The sequence below is a fragment of the Phoca vitulina genome, unplaced genomic scaffold (assembly GCF_004348235.1).
Source record: "Phoca vitulina isolate PV1807 unplaced genomic scaffold, GSC_HSeal_1.0 scaffold17, whole genome shotgun sequence".
Taxonomy (NCBI): domain Eukaryota; kingdom Metazoa; phylum Chordata; class Mammalia; order Carnivora; family Phocidae; genus Phoca; species Phoca vitulina.
Window position 1 is genome coordinate 4,026,305 of NW_022589720.1, and position 17,900 is coordinate 4,044,204.

Below are 17,900 nucleotides of genomic sequence, written 5' to 3' on the forward strand. Positions count from 1 at the left end.
GCAGCAAATTTGGTCCACTCTGACATTCACTGAGCACCTACTGTGTACAGCACTTCACAAGGTTTAAAAGGAAAACTAAGAGGTCTTAGAAGACATAAAAATCACTGCGATCCAAGTCAAAATGGTTTGTTACCAAAAAATTAGTGCAGAAAAAAAGGTGGGTGTCAGTCGGGGTGTTGGAGGTAAAGTGTGGGACCTGGAAGGACTCCCTGGCTGATTGCAGCTGGTGAAGCTGGGAGGAAAGCATTCCAGGCAAAGGGGAAGAAACAGGCGAAGACACAGGCAGGAAGGCAGCAGTGAGAGTTCTGAGTGCCAGGGAAAGGAGGCGAGCTATGGGTGTGGGTGGACAGTGTAGAGGGAGAAAAGGCTCAAGGCTAAGCTGGTGTCTCCTCCACTAAAGTAATTTGGAAAAAACAAACAAACAACCCACTCATTTGGGAAACCTTAAATAAAAGGGAAGTTACTGTGAAAACGTATTTGTCAGGGATCTGAAGCCAGAAATGGAAAGTCATCAGGACTCATACATGGTCTCCTCTCCCCTCTCTAACGGGTCCCACGGGGGGTCTTCCAAGGTGCTTCCCGCTGTGCTGCTCACTTCTCCATTCCCTTTAAGGCCTGGTCTTGTTTTCTGCTCTTGGGTAAATGGAGCCATCAGAGCACTTCCTCTCTCAGGTGCCACCTGAAGTGTCGGGGACAAGAAACCCAGCGGTCAGGTCTAGGATACCCGGTCCATCACTCCACAGCACGTGCCAGCCACGGATTATGTACTAAAGGGCAGGGCTGTGGCATTTGGGGAGGAACCAGACGGCTTTCTCGGAAGGGTTTCCAGCTGCGATTCCATACTGAACATTTTGGAAAGAGCTGGTGAAGTCTGGACGTCTACTTAACACGTGCATTGACTGCACTGCATGCTAAGAACCTGGACTTCATAACCAGACGCTGGGAAGCCTCGGGAAGTTTCTGAGTAAGGCAGTGATCCTTGAAAAGATGATTCTGGTGGCGGAGGATAAGGTGAAAAACCTCGTTCAAGATGAGGATCTGGGTCCGAATTTACCCAGTAACTGCGGCCTGGGAGAGGACTTTTTTTAATTTTTTCCCCTCAAGAGGCATTAACGTGGGATTTGGCGGTGGCTGGCTATGGTCTCTGATTGGGCTTCGGGCCGCGGGCTACGGTCTCTGATTGGGCTTCGGGCCGCGGGGAGGGTCCGGCAAGCGGACAAATGGACCGCAGCACGCACGGAGAGCTGCCGGGAGGAAAGACGGTCCCGCAGGAAGGACCACTGTCGCGAGGGCGGCGGCGAGGCGCTCAAGCGCACCGGCTCGGCCGGAGGATCGCTCCGGGGCGTCCGCCGCGCGGGGCGTCGGGAACCGTAGTCATCCAGCTCCTCTGGGTACCCGGCAGGACTCGCACAGAGCGGCTCCCTCCGCTTACAAATCCCACACCTGCCCGTCCGGGTGCGGGTCCTTCCAGTCTAGCAGGCGCCTGAGTGACGTCATCAAGGGGGTCACCGCCCCCTCGCTGAAGGCTTTGGGTGTCTGTGGAAAGTCTGTCACACAGCAAGCCGACAATAAAAGATTAACTCCCTACCCAGCACAAGGAATTCACCTCCGATGCCTCTGATCTCTCTGGCTCTTCCTTAGTGGGCGTCTCTCCGGCCACCTCGGCCCGCTCCCCTTCCCATTTTGCTCAGGCGGCGCCCCGGGCAGGCCCACGCCGCGGCGAGGGGCGGGGCGAGCTCGGGCGGGGCGGGGTCCTGGCTGGGCGGTGTCGCGCTCGGGGGCCGCGCCGGGTCGCGTTTCTCTCTAGTGCCTGAGGCGGCTCCGTTTGGGAGAGCCTTTCGCCAGCTCCACGGGGACCTCTGTGCACGGATGGACCCGCCCGGACCCGGCGGGAAGCGGCCTGGCAGGCGGCGGCCCCGGCGGTGTCAGCAGAGGGAGGACAGGGCCGAGGCCGCGGGTCCCTGAGGCGCGCGGGCCCACAGGGCTCGGCGTTGGCACCATGATGCCGGGCGAGACCCACTCGGCGGCGCCCGGGACGGCGGCGGACCTCTCGCGGTGTCAGGGCTGCGCCTCCCTGCAGCAGGTGCGGCGCCTTCCCGGGCCGAGGGCGCGGAGGAGCTCAGTTGGCCGGCCAGGGCGCGGGGCTGGGGGTCCGGCCCCGCGCTGCTCGCACTCCGCGGCGGAAGCTCCCCCTCCTCCCCTTCCCACTCCCCTTTCTACTGCAGTGGTTTGGGGAGCCGCCTCTTTTGTCTTATTTAGGCCTGTGACCCAGGACTCGTTTGCCGTGATGCGGCGGTGGCGGCGCGGAGCGAGCGAGTTCTGGAGGGCCCCTGCACTCACCCAGTCTCGGGGCTCCCCAGGCCTGATTTTGAGGTTGACGAGGGGCGGGTGAAACGCAGAGGGAAGCTGCCTCTCTGAGGAATGAGATTTTCGATCGCTCTGGCTCATCCTGAAATATTTTTTGCCGGGAGGCGCGACGTGCGGGTTGGCTGGAGGGTCGTCCATCCATTAAAGGCTTGCAGTTACTGGAAGTTTCTAACAGCAGAATGGACTGTTGTCTACAGTGACAGAAGAGGCGTTGCTGGTGTCTGGCTGCAGGTCTTGTGAGGTAGTGGGGACAGTCCCAGGTCCTTGTTTCCGGCTAGACCCTCCTCGCTGTCTGATGTCGAGAGTTTCTTAACTCCTAGGCTCAGTGCCTTTGATGGCAAAGTGGGACATCACCCCACCTCCTAGATTGAATTAAATTAGCACCGTTTCCAACGTAGTGTTCTGGGCACCAGGGTCACGGTGGTGAACGAAGTAGACGATCTGTTCTTAAAAGGAAGACACGCTTCCAAGTAAGACTTTGGGAGGTTTTAAGTATTCTGAAGAAGGTAAAGGAGGAGTCGGAGTGGTGCTCTTGGCTGGGTTGGTGGGCAGGGTGTTTGTGGGGAGGTGAGGTAGGGCGATCTGAACGGTGAGCAGAAGAGGTGTGGGAGGAACTTCTCCGTGGAGGGATTAACAGGCGGGAACGTGGGGAGGTGAGGGGGCGCAGGGCGCCTCTGAGGAGCGGAACAGTGTCCGGCTGCCGCGCAGAGCAGAGGGGAGATCAGAAAGGAATGTGGGCACAGGCCCTCCAGATAAGCTTTTTTTTTTATTTTAAGTGCATTATCTATGAACTGATCCCAAACGTTTTAAGTGTTGAGAACAGGGGAGAGAGACAGGGATCATGCACTGGCATTCTGGATGGAAGGAAGACCGAGAGTTAAGTATTGAGTTGAGCTGCAGTGTATAGGCATGTATAACGTGCTTTTATTTAGTTTTTCCTTTAAAACCCCAGGAGCATGAGTGAAGTTCTCTTGAATCTTTAGTGAATTGTATTTATTCTTTGTGCCAGTTTCATCTAACACGTACTTGTAGGTCATGTGCTGTGTTTTAGGCAATGTGATTATAGCAGCAGGAAAAAAGGCCAACATCCTTGATCTCTTGGAGCTTCCGTTCTAGGAGGGGGGAGGAGACAGATTAAACAAGTTACATGAGAAGATAAGACGGTAGAGAATAATTAAGCAAAGAAGGTGGAAAGGACCAATGGGCGAGGAAGGGCCTGCTGGCTGGTGGAACTGATGTGGGAAGTCCTTTCTGAGAAGGTTGTATTTGAGCGGAGGGGGTGACAGAATAAGCTTTGAGATACTTCAGGAGGGAGTGTCCCGTGCAGTGGGAAGGTCAGGTGTGGATGCCTGGCGTGCTTGGGAAGGCGGCCATTGTGGCCGGGGTGGAGTGCATGTGGATGTCTGAGTCTGTGCTGGGTTGCTATAACAAAATACCATAGACTGGGTGCCTGATAAACAAGAGGAGTTTATTCCTTGTAGTTCTGTTAACGGGGAAGTCCTAGATCAGTGAAGCATGGGCAGATTTGGTGTCTGAGGAGGGCCCGATTCCTAGTTTGTGGCTGTTTTCTCGCCCTGTCACCTGGTGGATCATCTAATGGAAGGGTGAATCGAGCTTTCTGGGGTCTTTTGTAAAGGGCACTAAACCCATTCATGGGGGCTCTGCCCTCCTGACCTAATCGCTTCCCAGAGGTGTCACATTGGGGGTTAGGTTTAAACATACAAATTTGGGGAGCGGGGCACAAACACAATAGCCAGGAAGTCCGATGACATCAGTAAAAGAAGGGTCTGATTGTGTGGGCCCTTAGAGACCATCGAAGGATTTGGCTTGAAAGGATAGTGAGTTGTGGCTTTTACTCTGAAAGGATAGTGAGTTGATGGGGGCCTCTGTGCGGGAGAACAGCATGAGTTACACTTTTCAGTTGTGGATCTCGTCTTTCTCCAGAAGCCTGGTCTACCCACAGTAGTCTTCATCTTAGCTAAAAGTAGCACCTGGCCGGAAACTCGGTGTCATCCTTGGTTCCTGTCTTTCTCTCGCATCCTGACTCCACCATCATGATCCCCCTCAACCCCCACTGGTCCCCGCTGCTTCCAGCCCTGTGTGAACCCAGTGTGCTCTCTGGCCTAGAGATTCTGGCTCCAGTCTCCAGAGAACCCCCCCTTTTCCACCCTTGCCGCATTCCTACTAGTGGTTCTCAGAGCAGCAATAGGAGGAATCCCGTTAAATTCTTCAGGGGTCTGCAGACTTGTTCCGCAAGAGGCAAGATCCTCAGATGGAGGGCTTGTGGTCTGTTCGCAGGTCCTCTACCCATTGGAAGGTACAAGCAGCGCAGGCAGCAGTCAAGGGATGGGCCTGGCTGGGGCCTTGGCAGACCTCTTCCCTAGGTCAGAACACTCCACTGCATTGGGGTGTTTGCCTGGAATGGCGTTTTAGGGGAAGAGGATGATTAGTCACGTGTAGAATCTTGAATGAGTCTTTAATTTTGCAAAGGAAGGCTGGAAAGATAGGTACGTGGCAGATTATTGAAGATCTTGAGTGGTAACCACCAAAAAAAAAATATACTTATTTTTGTCTGTGTTACGGAGTAGAGAGAGGTTTTGCACAATTACCACACAAGAGCGGTGTTTTTGGTAAAAATAGCAGGTGGCGGTGAACAGGCTGGACTGGAGGAGGTGCAGCTAGCTCCAGAGCGTTATTTTACTCATGCACACTAGTGATAGCAAAAGCCTGGGTGAATTGAAGCTTCCCAGGAATGGGAATAAAAAGCAAACGGTCTCAATATGAAAAACTCCAGAATAGGTGGATTTCAGATCTGGGGGATAAAAGATCCAGCGATTAAAACCCGAGTCACTGAGAACTGTTAGAGGGAAGAGAAGTGGAAACCGAGACACAAGAGGTGTTGGAAATGTGGGATTGAAGTTCTGGAATGAGGTCAGAATTGGGAATTTTCAGCGGCTTTCACAGTTGTCGTTAGTGGAACACAGGCCTCCAGAGCACCTGACGGCCTGCTGAGAAGATAGAGCAGAGGCCTGGGTGGGTTGGCGCGGAGTGCCTTGTAAGAATTTTTGGGGGGGAGAGATGGTGATAGGAGAATGGGGGAGCACATTCTGTCACTTGAAGAGATTTTGAGAACCTCTGTGGCACGGTATGAGATGAGGTGCCGTCCTCAGGAGTCAGTGAAGGAGAAGCTGCTGGCTACTGACGGAAGGCGGGCATGGAATGGCGAGGAAAGGAAAGTAACTGGGAAACAAGAAGCGCCTAGGAAATGAGGGTGGGAAAGATCGAGAACGGAGCAGACAGGGATCTGTCAGTCAGGATACCTCACCTTAGGATTGGGTGCTGGGTTCCCTACTTGAGAGACACTGTGTCAGAGAGCCTAGGGGTGCCCTGCACAGAGAAGGTGGCCTGCTGGGTGGTTTCGCGCGGGCACCTCGCACCTGGCCGAGAACGGGCAGGCAGGCTGCAGGTGTCTCCCCACTGGAGGTGGTCATGGCCATGCTGGGCTCGTTCTGAACCGCAGTGGGAAGCTGGCTCTCTCCTGAGCGGAGCAGTCCTTTCCTCTTGCTGGAAATCTTCTCCCCTGTCCTCTTTGCATTGGTGTTGACAAATGGGGCTGGCTGTGATCGTCGCTCCATTCACAAGTGTGTGGATTAACCACGCGTTAGGTATCCTTTGTTTTGTAGTCCCACAGCCCACCTCCTGTCTGTGCCCACCCTCAGTGGTGGTGCTGGTTGGTCACTGAGCTCCAGCCCAAGGTCCCTGTGGGTTGCCGGACTTGAGTAGTCACATCAGAGCAGCGCGGGTCCTTCCTGTGGTGAGAGTGTGCACTTACACACTTCTTAAGCTGAGTTTTCAGTCCAGCAGCACAAGTTGCTCTGTCCTGGTGGAGGAGAGGCCCCTCTTCACCAGTTCCATTCACTGCAGAGCAAAACAGTTTAACCCTTGGGGGCCCTATGAGAGTTCAGAGCTCGTGGTTATACTTTTGAGCTCATGCCACTACAGTAGGTTCAGAATAGATGGTGTTTGGCTGCCCTTGGTGCAGATTTGAGCCTGTTATTTATATAAGCTTGTGTTGGGCTCCCACTGATAATTGCCAGTGGTTTAAACTTCATCATTTGGAACCTAAACCATGACTTCTCTTAGACATACTGATTTGTAAATGATTATATTACAAAGAAGGCTCACAAAATTGTAATTCATTCAGTGAGCAAACATTTCTTGAGCATCCCTGGGTCTAGGATGCCATGCTTTGTTTTGGAATACAGTCATGAACAGAAGAGGCTTGGGGCTCATGTTCTAGTTGGGGTGACAGATGGTGAGAAAACCACCACGGAAGGAGTATATTAGTAAGTACCATGCTGGGGGGCGCACAGGGGACCCTGAGAGCACCTAGGAGGGACAGGGGAAGGCTTCATGGAGGAGGTGAATCTGAATTGAGGTCTGTCTGAAGGGTGAGTCTTAGTTGAGGAAGAGGAAGAGATGGAGGGGATGTGTTGTGGACAGAGGGCACCATGTGCAGAGACCGGGGTGGGAGAAGGTAGTTTGTGATGGATGAAGCGCAATGTGTGAGGTCAGGGCAGCTGAAGACTAGGCATGTGAAACTGGGTCCTCCCTTCCCAGGAAGCAGAGCCTCTCAGCTTGTTTGGTGGGAAGTTCCCAGAGTGGAGTTGGGGGGTGGGGGTGAGCATTCCTACCTTCCTGCCTGTTCCAGTCCACTCTGAGCCAGAGGACATCACGTGGGGTCCTTGCTCACCGCTCAGGAGACACGCTCAGCTCTGATGCAGGTCAGTGTAGACTTTACATAAGAGCAATGGATAGAAAGTGAACAAGTAGGAGGAGGAAATGTCGTAAATCAGAGAGGATGCGAGCTGAGCAGTGAGCCAGACCACCCCCAGCAGAGCAATTAATGGGATTGGTGTGATTTTTAAAAATAATTTTTTTTTGAAATAACTTAGAACTTAAAGAAAATCACCAGAATAGTACCAAAAACTCTGGTATTCTCTTCACCCCGTTCACCAGGTGTTCAGGTGTCTCCTCGTTTGCTTTGTCATTGGCATGCACACACACACTTTCTGTGTCCCGCACACCGCAGGGTGTGTTTCCCCCGCAATCTGAACACTTTCCGACAGAGTGAGCCCATAGCCCTCCAGCCTAGACATTGGCATTGGTGCCGCCGCTCCATCCCATCCCTGGGCCCTTCAGATTTTGCTTGCAGGCCCAAGAATCCCGCCTGCCTTGCTGGTTCCAGGTCCGCTCGGGGACGTGGGTCATAGAGCACTGTCATGTCTCTTCAGCCTCTTCCAGTTGAGTCGTTCTCTGCCTTTCATGTGCCTGGAAGCTTAAAGAGCACAGCCTTGTATTCTCGTTGGCAAGGTCTGGAGACACTGTGGGAGGTCACACTGTATCAGGGATCCCTCACCCCCAGCTCAGGGTTTTCCTGCTCACCGGGTGGCTCATTATAGTGAGAGCATACAAAGCAAAGTCTGCCAGGAGGAAAGGCCATGCATGGGGTGGGGTCCCGAGGAAGCCCAGTGAGGGTGAGTGGACTCACTGAAGTTCTCCAACAGCGTGCTGTGACATGGCACAAAGTGTCTCTTGGGCGCTGCTCACATGCATATGCCTACCTAGCACATACCCAGACGCCAGGCTCCCAGAAGGAAAGCAAGTTCCAGCATAAAGTACATTGTGCAGTTAAGCACAGGGAGCCACTCTTGGCATTGAGAGAATGGTGGGAAACCTCTAGAAATCCAAGTTCCCAGATACCACCAAGGGCCCACCTTGCTAGCACACCTTTCCAGGGACAGCATCTCAGACCTGCTGTGTTCACTCTGCACGTACACCTTGGTGGTTGAGGGAGTACTCTGGCCACCTAATGAGTAGAGGACAGAGACGCTGACGAACATTTGCTCGGTGCACAGGACAGCCACCACAAACAATCTTCCAGCCTGCAATGTTAATGTTGAGGTTGACTTTGGCAATGTACTTGTCCTGTTATCACCTGCATTTATCTGCTATGTATCTTCACATTGTACTGACTCCTTTAGTATTGCCATTTTCCCAAGCACACTTGCATCTGCTCTCCCCGCCTCTGCCCCACGAGTCCTGGCTTGCCCCTTGGCCCTGGGTTATCCTGATGCCCCCTACTCGCCCTGTGTGCTCAGCCACTGTGTTGATTTCACTTCTCTGAGAAGGGAGGGAAAATGAGCACAGATGGATTTCTTTTCTTTTTCTCAAGTGCTAAATGTTCACAGTGACATTCCAGAGGGTATTGTGTGGATAAAATTAAAACAGTACGCTTTGGAAAAGGAGTAAATGTGGAATAAGTATGAGTAATAGAACGTGCTGCTTGGGAATTGTATTAGTGAACAAGTATAAAGTACAGCTTGAGGGACTAAGCCAGAAGCCAGAGAAAGAAGAAAGATGGTGGTTAGGGGAGAGGACTCGGGGGAAGCCTGAGCATTGCAGTGGGAGTTCCAGAAGAGCAAGACCACTGGGAGAGAAGCAGCAGTCCGGAAGCACGTCACTTCAAACTCTCCTGGATGGGTGCACCCCACACCTTGCTTCCAGAGGCTAGATGGTGGTGGGGTGCAGTGTGCCCCCATAAACGCACACAGGCCGCTGCGACCCAGCCTGCTGCTTGCTCATGCTTCCGAGCTACATTAGAAACGGTTGCAACCATCTTAAGCAGCGTTTGGACCAGATTGGAGAAAAACAAGAGACTGTGTTATTAGGGTGCTGCGTTATCTGCCTGAATTTGAGCTCTGAGAAAAAAGTCAGGGCCTAGAATGCTGTAGGGAACGGAGACTGTACTTAGTCTCTGGCTTTTCCTTTGTAATGCTGTTTTGTGGTCTTAAATTCTTTATCAAATATACGTGAACACAGTTTAGAGAGGTAGCTAGATGTACAAGACGTGTTAAGCCAGCCCGGTGTCCCCAGCCGCATCTCTCCCCTCCCACTTTCCATTGCACTGTGTGTTTTATGATGAGCTTTAGTATCGTTAAGTAATAGACTTGCATTGCTACTTCTTGTTTTTCAGTGTAGGGCGGCATATTGTTCAGTTTCTGCCTTTGGAAGATGCAGACTGAGCTCTCCTTCCACCCTGTGCCCTACCTGCCTAAGCATTCCTCCGCTGCTTCCCCAGTCTTCTCAGCCTACATAGGATTTTGGTTAAGTCACTACTCAGAGTGGACGTTATTATGACTATATGTTATTCAGAGCTATACTCTGGAGTAAATTACGATTGTTTTTCCTTTCCCATGTGTTTTCTTGTTTCCCCTGATGAATGATGGTATCCTTAATTCAACTTGCTCATCTTGAAATGTTAAGGACTATTTACCCTATGCTAGGGACTGGGTTAAACCCTTTCTGTGGCTTTTCCTATTTACTCCTGACAGCTGGCCAGCTCTGCCCCTCCCTGAGTTTCAGTCTCCTTATCTGTAGAATTGGAAAGGGTACTGAGGCAGGGGGAGGCTAAACAAACTTGCCCAAGGTTCACTCAGCCAGAAAGAGGTGGGATAGGAATTTGAATCCAGCTGTGTGTGACTCTAGAGTCAGGTTTCTGGAATGTTTCTTGCATAGTACTTAACATTACAGAATGGCATCTGGAGGCAAGGTGGAGAAGATGAGGCCCACTAGGAAAGAACTGGAAAGAGGATGGGGGGAAAAATAAAGGAAGAATCACTTGTATTAAAAAAAATCCTGATTTAAATGCATGGTGAATACCAACTACATTTATTTGCAATTCTCTGTGCCAGTTAGGTAGAAATGCCGTCTTAATGCTTTCACTCCACCAGATATTCTGTCGCTTTCTTAAGGGAAAAAATTCCCTCCTGAGCCTTTGGATCTGCTTTATTCTGGGGCACAGCTGCCTTCCTGGATTCCCATTACCTCTGTCTTGGATGCCACGTCATCTTGTCTGGGTTTACTTGCGATTTTGGTGGATCGTGTTCACATCCTTCAGTACTTCCCTAAGTAAGGATGTAGGTAGCTTGGAATTCACGTTCCTTCAACATTTTGAAGGCTCGCTTTCTAGGTCTCTGGATTGTTGTTCAAGGCTGAAGCCATTCTGATTCCATATTCTTTGTGTTTGACTTGTTTGGTTTTATATTTCTCTTGGGTTTCCTATAAGGTCTTTGCTTGTCTCTGATGCTCTGAAATTTGGTGCTGATGTTTCATGGTTTGGATTCTGTTTGTATTTATGTGCTGGGATCTTTCAGTTTGGAAACTTCTGGCTTCAGTTCTGAGATTTCTTGAATATCACAATTTCTTTGACTATCTCTCTGTCTTTTCTATTACTTTCTATCTGGAACTCTTAATGTTGGGCGTGTGGACATCTTGCACTGATACTCCAATTGTTTTTATTTGTTTTTGTTCTTTCTCATGTCTGTGTTTTGCATTATTTGGGGGAACTTTTTTTTTTTTCAATTCTTTCATCAAATCTTTTGAGGCTTTTATTTTGCTTCCCTATTTTTAATTTAGTTCTGACCGTTTTATTGAGATATAATTCACATAAAATTCATCCTTTTTGTGTGTACGATTTAGTGGGTTTTAGTTCAGTCACAGTTAAGCAACTCTGTCACCACTTTGTAATTGTAAGACACGTTCATCTCCACCCCCACCCCCACCCCCATACCCCTGCCAGGAACCCTCTTAGGCATTAGCAGTCATTCCCTGTCTCCGTTACCCCAGTCCCTGGCAACCACTAATCTACTTTCTGCCTCTGGGTCTCTGGATTTGCCTGGTGTGGACAATTCATATGAATGGGCTTGTATGGCATGTAGCCTTTTGTGACTGGCCCCTTGCATGTAGCTCAGGGTTTATCCCTTTCGTCAGAGGTGTCACTCATTTGTTTTCATTGCCGAGTAATCACGTGGTATGGCTGCGTGACATCTCATTTATCCCTTCATCATCTGATGCACGTTTAGCTTATTTCTACTTTTTGGCTAGCATGGATAATGCTCTAAGTCAGAGTTTGGCATGGACGTGTGTTTCCAGCTCTCCTGGGCATAGACCTCGGAGTGGAATTGCTGAGTGACGTGGTGAACTCTGGAACATTTGGAGGAGTTAGGAGACTGCTGTGCGCCACAGCCGCTCCACATCATCCTCCGCACAGAATCCGAGGCTCCGGTTTCTCCACATCCTCACTGACACTTGTTGTCGTCTGCCATTTTGGTTTCAGCCATCCTAGGGGGTGTGGATGTTTTTAATTTTTAGGAGCTTTTAAAAAAATTTTCTAGGAACTCTGTTTATTCCTTTCAAAAATACTGTTGCTTCATGAATATAACATTTATCTCCGATCTTATTAATCTTTGCAGTTTTCTTCTCAGTTTCTGTTTACTCCAAGTTGCTCTGTCTTGTTTTGGTCTCACTTTCATGTTACAGGTTTCTCTCTGATGTGTGGAAATCCATGATTGTTCCTATTAAAACTGTTGGCTAATATGTTGGCTGGAAATGCTGAGTGTGTGGGGCATCTGGACCTTGAGCTTCATTGCAGAAGGTCTGGTGGGCCATTTATTTCAAGGATATCTCATGTCAGTGCTGGTTAGATATCCTCAGAGAAAGCACTTTCAGTCTCCTGCCTGGAGGGCAAAGGATTGGCTGTCACTGTCTGGGAGCTTAATGGGGACAAGCAGGTGGTCAGTGTCAGGTCAGCGTGCATAGGGCTGCCTCATCCCTTTGTTTTTGGCACAGCGTTCGCAGTGTCCGAGGCAGAGAATTCTTCAAACAGCAAACCTTTTGCTGGACGGTGGCGGGGCAGAGAGGTAGGAATTTGAGGATTTGCTTATAAGAAAGTTTGCCACTAGTTCTGTGAGTGCCGCCCCTGCCCTTCTGTGTCAGAGCACCCTAGTGTCACGGACTCTTCCCCCTTCCCAACTCTCCCGCTTTCTTGAGCCTGCTAAGTCAGTATTCTTGAATCTGCTTTCCAGTTTCCACTTGTCTTTTATTCTACTCTCATCTTTGTGGGTTTTGCCTTTGGGGAAAAAGTTTCTTGGCTTTAGTTTTAGCTGGCTTTTAGGGAGGGAGTAAAAGCAGATGCATTATTTACCCTCTGTGCCCAGAAATCTGTTGTTGTATGAAATTTATTTTGTATATAATGAAAGATTGTTTTTGAATGTGGAAAGCAAAATATACATTAAATACAAATATGGAATGGACCACTCATTGTCCTTTTGACTTACAGTGTTTAGGGTCTACTATATAGAATATTAGAATGGTTAAAGATATAAATACAAAAAATAAAAGCATAAAAGTACTAGAACAACATAGAGAAAAATCCTTTTATTTTAGCATCTTGGGTGGGATAGAATTTTCTAAATATATCAGGAAACCAATACTTTTAAAAAAAAGTGACAGATTCAGCTCTGTGAATATTTAAAACTTCTGCATGCCTGTGTGGTTGTATTTTAGTGATCATGTGACAGACATTATGTATATATTTGTAACATTTATTGAAATGTTGCTATTGCTCAAATATTGCAGCTCATAAGAAAGTGCAACCACACCAGTGAGCAAACAATGTTAAGGAGCTTTTAATAAGAGAAAAACTAAATGGCAAGAGATTTCTCAGTCATACTTGTAAATAAATATACATGGAAAAATGGCTCTAAGATTTTCAAAGCTCATCACTATCACTAATGCAGGAAATCTATTTGGACTTGATCCTAAGGAAAGATAGTATCTCACAGGAATGGTCAGGGACACTCATGGTGTGCAATGGTGGAGACAGAAATGAACCTGAATGGCCTTCAGTAGTGAGTTGGTGGACTGAGCACATCCAGATGTCATTTACAAATGCAGGAACTTTCTGAGAGGAAATACACAAGGAGGAATAGAGATTTTTAACTGGTGGTGGGAATATAAGAAAGACTTTTTTTTTTTAAGATTTTAATTATTTATTTGAGAGCGTGCGTGAGCCTGGGCGGGTGGTGGAACAGAGGGAAAGGGACAAGGAGACTCCGAGCTGCACATCAGTGAGCATTGAGCTCGACATGGTCTCGATCCCACCACCCCAAGATCAGGACTTGAGCCGAAACCAACAGTTGGTTCCCAACCAACTGAGCCACCCAGGCGCCCCGAACTAAGACTTTTTATTTACGTATTTCAGTGTGGACCTTTTTTATTGTAACTAATACCGTGTTACATGTCTGACTGCAAAGAAGATACACAGACTACTGTAAAGGGAAATATTTCTGTAATTCTCAAAATCATTTGGATTACCTAGAAAAAAGATGTTTTGGGATAATCAGTGAAAAATAAGTTCTTCTGAAGTATTTACCAATGAAATATGAAGATATTAGGGGAAAAAGTCACTTGAAAGAAAAAAATATCTGTTTTTAAGTCTTAGGAACATTTTGAGCAGTGTAACTAATGATGTTTTCCCTATTGAATTGATAGCAGTAATTTAGAGCCAGATTTGTAGTTGGTCCCTTATAAAATGAATTTTTCATTGAATTTCATCCCTATTTTAATATTCCTATTTGTTCTTCCCATGTTATTTTTATTTTCTTGCTTTTTTTTATATTTATGTGACTTTTTGATGTCTTAAATCCTTTCAGAGACAATGCAGAGTGAGTTGTAGACGTGATTACTAATAATTAGTGAACTAAAATAGTGAGTATGTACCAGATTCTCACTGATTAAGAGCACACGGAGAGTCTGCACAACCCCCTTACTGTCAGAGAGAGAGAGCGCCATCCACCTAAAGAAAGATTCAGAGAGATACAGCATGGGTTCAAGATCACACAGAGTAGGTCTGTGTTTCTATGTAATGTAAATAATATCTTAATGTATTTCTATGTTTATGTGAGAGTAAATATGCTCATGTTTTACAATAAGTCACACGTTACAGAAGATACATTTAGAGTCATTCATATTACAGAAACAAGTAGCTGATTGTAGCTGTTTTTTTCTTTCAGAATTTAAACGAATATGTTGAAGCACTAATTACCTTGAAGCAGAAAATTATTAATACAGAGTGAGTATGTTTTCATGTGTTCTGTTGAACTTCGTGAACCTGACAGACAAGCCAGAGCAGGTGGTGTGTTAGGCCTTTAGTCTCTCATCCAGGGCCCATGGGCTGTGGGTCGTGGTGGAACCCTGGTGAGCCTTGTCCACAGGCTGAGGCTGTGTTGTTGGTCCGCAGCCCTTTACAGCAGGCCTGCGGGTTAGGAAGTGAGTTTTGCTAGAGTGGCAATTTTTTTAAAGCTGTTTTCTATCTTTTAAGCCTTCTTAGCTTTAGCACTGGATCTCCGATTTCCTCACAGTATTTCACAGCCATGGTAGGGGATGTATTTTTATTTTTTTTAAAGTTCATATATCATTGCAGCACTTTTAAGGAATTGAAGGTGATATATATGTGTGTGTGTATTCATATTTAATTAATTAAACATGATTTGTTGCAGGAAGCCTAGGAAGAAAGGTGCCTAGCATATTTTGAAACATGATCTTAACAGTATATTTTCTAGATCAAAAAAGTAATGTAATTCTTTTCTTTGTTGCAGTAATTTATTAACAGAATATCAGAAGAAATGTGATGATATCCTTTTACTAGCTTTTTCCTTGGAGTTTTTAAATTTACTTATTTATAGTTTCTTAGAAGAACCGTGGGAATTTTCAGTTATCTTTGGAAGGTAATGTTTACAGCCTCTAAGGAAGGAACCCTTCTGAGCAACACAGTGAACAGGAATCTTTTCCTGTGAGTACGTGTTTCATGATGAAGACTCCTGGTCTCTCTTTTAGAATGTTATGTTTTTGTCACTGATTTTGATTTTCTTCAGGGCGCCTCCTTTTTAATGGGTAGGTCTTTTTCGTTTGTACTGAGGATGTGACAAGTTCTGCAGGCTTAGCCATGAACTTAAGCTGAATAGGATACTATGAGAATTTCTCAGGATTTCTGTAAGACCTGCCGTGTAGGAATATTCAAAATGGTGGACAAGTGGCTTTCGTTAATTAGCTTTATGATTTGTAGAGAATGACTATATATATATATATATATATATATATATATATATATATGTATGTATGTATATACATGTATGTCCATAATCACAGTGTGATTTTGTATTTACAAGACAGATTTGGTCAGCGTTTGTTCAGTAACCATTCAGAGCACCTGCAGTGTAGTTGGCCTCTGGTGAGATATTTTACTGGTAGGGTGAAAATAGTGTGCGTAGTTGTCTTTTCTGCATTTCGTGGTGAAAACACCATGAGTGAAATCTCCCATGAAAATTAGCGTGGGTATATTTTTAGGGATTCACTGAAGTGCAGCTTCAGCTTAGGTCTTGGGACAGATGCTACTCTTCAACTTTGGCAGGAACCCCAGGCCTGCTTTGATATTACTTCTGGCCTCCCTGAACTTACACGTGACCACTAATTATTTGTTTGTGTTGGTACCGTCATGTCTCACTTGTGTGATTAGAGTAATAAAATCAAGGCGTAAGACTTAGATTTATTTTTAGTACTGAATTTTTACATTAAAAAATGTAGGTCAGTGAAATCCCCCCCTTGTGCTTCATTTGTTAAAACTCTCAGTCTGTTTAACTATAAATGTATATTATCACAAGAGTAATACCTTTGATTAGGAAACCTGTATAGAAACAGTTATTATAAGTACTTTTAATTAGCTAAATAAGAAATATAGGTAGCCAATTAATTCCAGTATTAGGAGAGTATACTTTCATTATATCCTTTTTAGCATAAACTTTTTGAGGTAATTACACATGTAATCTAGCAGGGAAATTGATTTACTTTTTAAAAATTTATAAAATTTTTAAATCAAAATTATTAGAATAGTTTATTAAAAATTGATAAACCTTGGGATTATTCTGGAATACCCATTCGGTGATACGATAATCTTCTTCAGCCTCAGCTACAAGTAAACACTGATTTTTTTTTTTTTTAAAACACATTTGGTATTTGCCCCAAATACATATTTTTTGTACCTTAGGTGTGCAGTAGTTTGCTCTTCCAACCCAAAGTGCTAATGGTGCAGGTTTCAATGGCTTTGTTATATAACTTGATTTTTTACCTTTTTTTTTTTAGAGATTTTTATTAGAGAGATAGCAAGGGGAGGAGCAGAGGGAGAGGGAGAGAGAGAATCTCAAGCAGACTCCCCGCTGAGCACTGAGCCCCACAAGGGGCTCCATCTCATGACCCTGAGATCACGACCTGAGCCAAAACCAAGAGTCAGATGCTTAAGTGATGGAGCAACCCAGGCACCCATTGATTTCTTACTTTTTTGTGTAATTCTGACTGTTTTGTTAAGTTTATTATTTCCTTTTTTGGAAGGAGAGGGTATATTTTATTTCATCAGGTATTTTGAACTTCTCTTTTTTGCAACGACTGCTAACTTAGGGTGAATGTAGTCCTTAATCTGGAGAAGTCTGTATTCTGACAGAGGAGGACAGAGGCGTGTCATTATAGACATTTGCCACCTCATGGTATATGCATAGAAACTTGTAGGAGGTGAAATTTAAAAGGGTAATTGTTTTGCTGTCCTAGAACATTTCACTGGCAGCATGAGATGGGAAATGAAGTTACATTGTGTAAATTGTAAAAGTGAGAGGTTATCTAGGTTTTATGTTCTCTTGTTTCTTTTCTCGTTACTCATTGAGTATAGTGATAAATGGTTCTCATAAGTATCTAACTCTTGTTTGCTGGAATTATGCTCTGGACTATTAAATTCAGGATAGGCTGTTCAGGGATTTTGTTGTTTATAGGATCCAAGGTAGTGTTCATTCATTGAATATTGCTTTGTGTTTATTCTCGGGATTCAGTATTAATCATCGATGTAATTGAGTACCTATTTTAATTTAGAGAAGTAGATATTTTGACTTTAGGTACATGTTACGGTAAATAGAGTAACCTAGTAAAAATTTTTAACACTGTGTTATAAATGGACCTTGGAATATTGTTTTCTAGGAATTGTGAATTTGCCTGTATATACATTGAACAGAGATTATTACAGGTAATTTTAAAATGAGTTTAATCTTCTGACAAGTTTCAGATAAAACTGAGAGTTTTCTTTAACAAGTTTTACAGCTGCAGTTTGCAAGAAGGTAAGTACCTGTCTTCATGGTTGTTTTGGGGTAGACATTGATCAGACTAGATTTCGAAACAGATTCAGTCAAAGTGCCACATAGGACTGACCCATCATATTGAATGTTGCTTTGATGGTCATAATAAAAGAAGATTTATATTTTCCTTACTATTGTATTATCCAAATGAAATTCTTACCAAGGTCTAAAGTTACGGGCTGGTATTTGACTTTATTACTTTTACTGATGGTGTTGCCATTGAAATGGAGCTTATTGTTAATCAAATTATTGTCTGCCTGAATTGGATTGTTTAATAATGAGGTTATCTTGTGTATCTTAAACAATTTAAAATGGAGTGAAAATTTAGCAGTGTTTCATATTCTGAATATATTCGTCCCCTAGAAGAAGGCAAAACATTGTTACAAACTGGATCACAAAATGGCCTGTGATTTAATTTGGATAAACGGGGATTTAGTTCAAGATTGGAAAAACCTAATT

The 17,900-nt window shown here is 45.8% G+C and overlaps 1 protein-coding gene across 1 annotated transcript in view; it reads left to right on the forward strand.

The window, feature by feature from the left end:
- The first annotated feature begins 1,773 nt into the window (after window positions 1–1,773).
- The window catches only part of ICE1 (interactor of little elongation complex ELL subunit 1), a 60,024-nt gene continuing 43,897 nt past the window's right edge, over window positions 1,774–17,900 (forward strand). Inside the window, 4 exon segments of the mRNA XM_032415171.1 lie at window positions 1,774–2,083; window positions 14,283–14,341; window positions 14,868–14,902; window positions 17,405–17,423. Coding sequence (XP_032271062.1) covers window positions 2,000–2,083; window positions 14,283–14,341; window positions 14,868–14,902; window positions 17,405–17,423 — 197 coding nt within the window. The 5' untranslated portion in view covers window positions 1,774–1,999.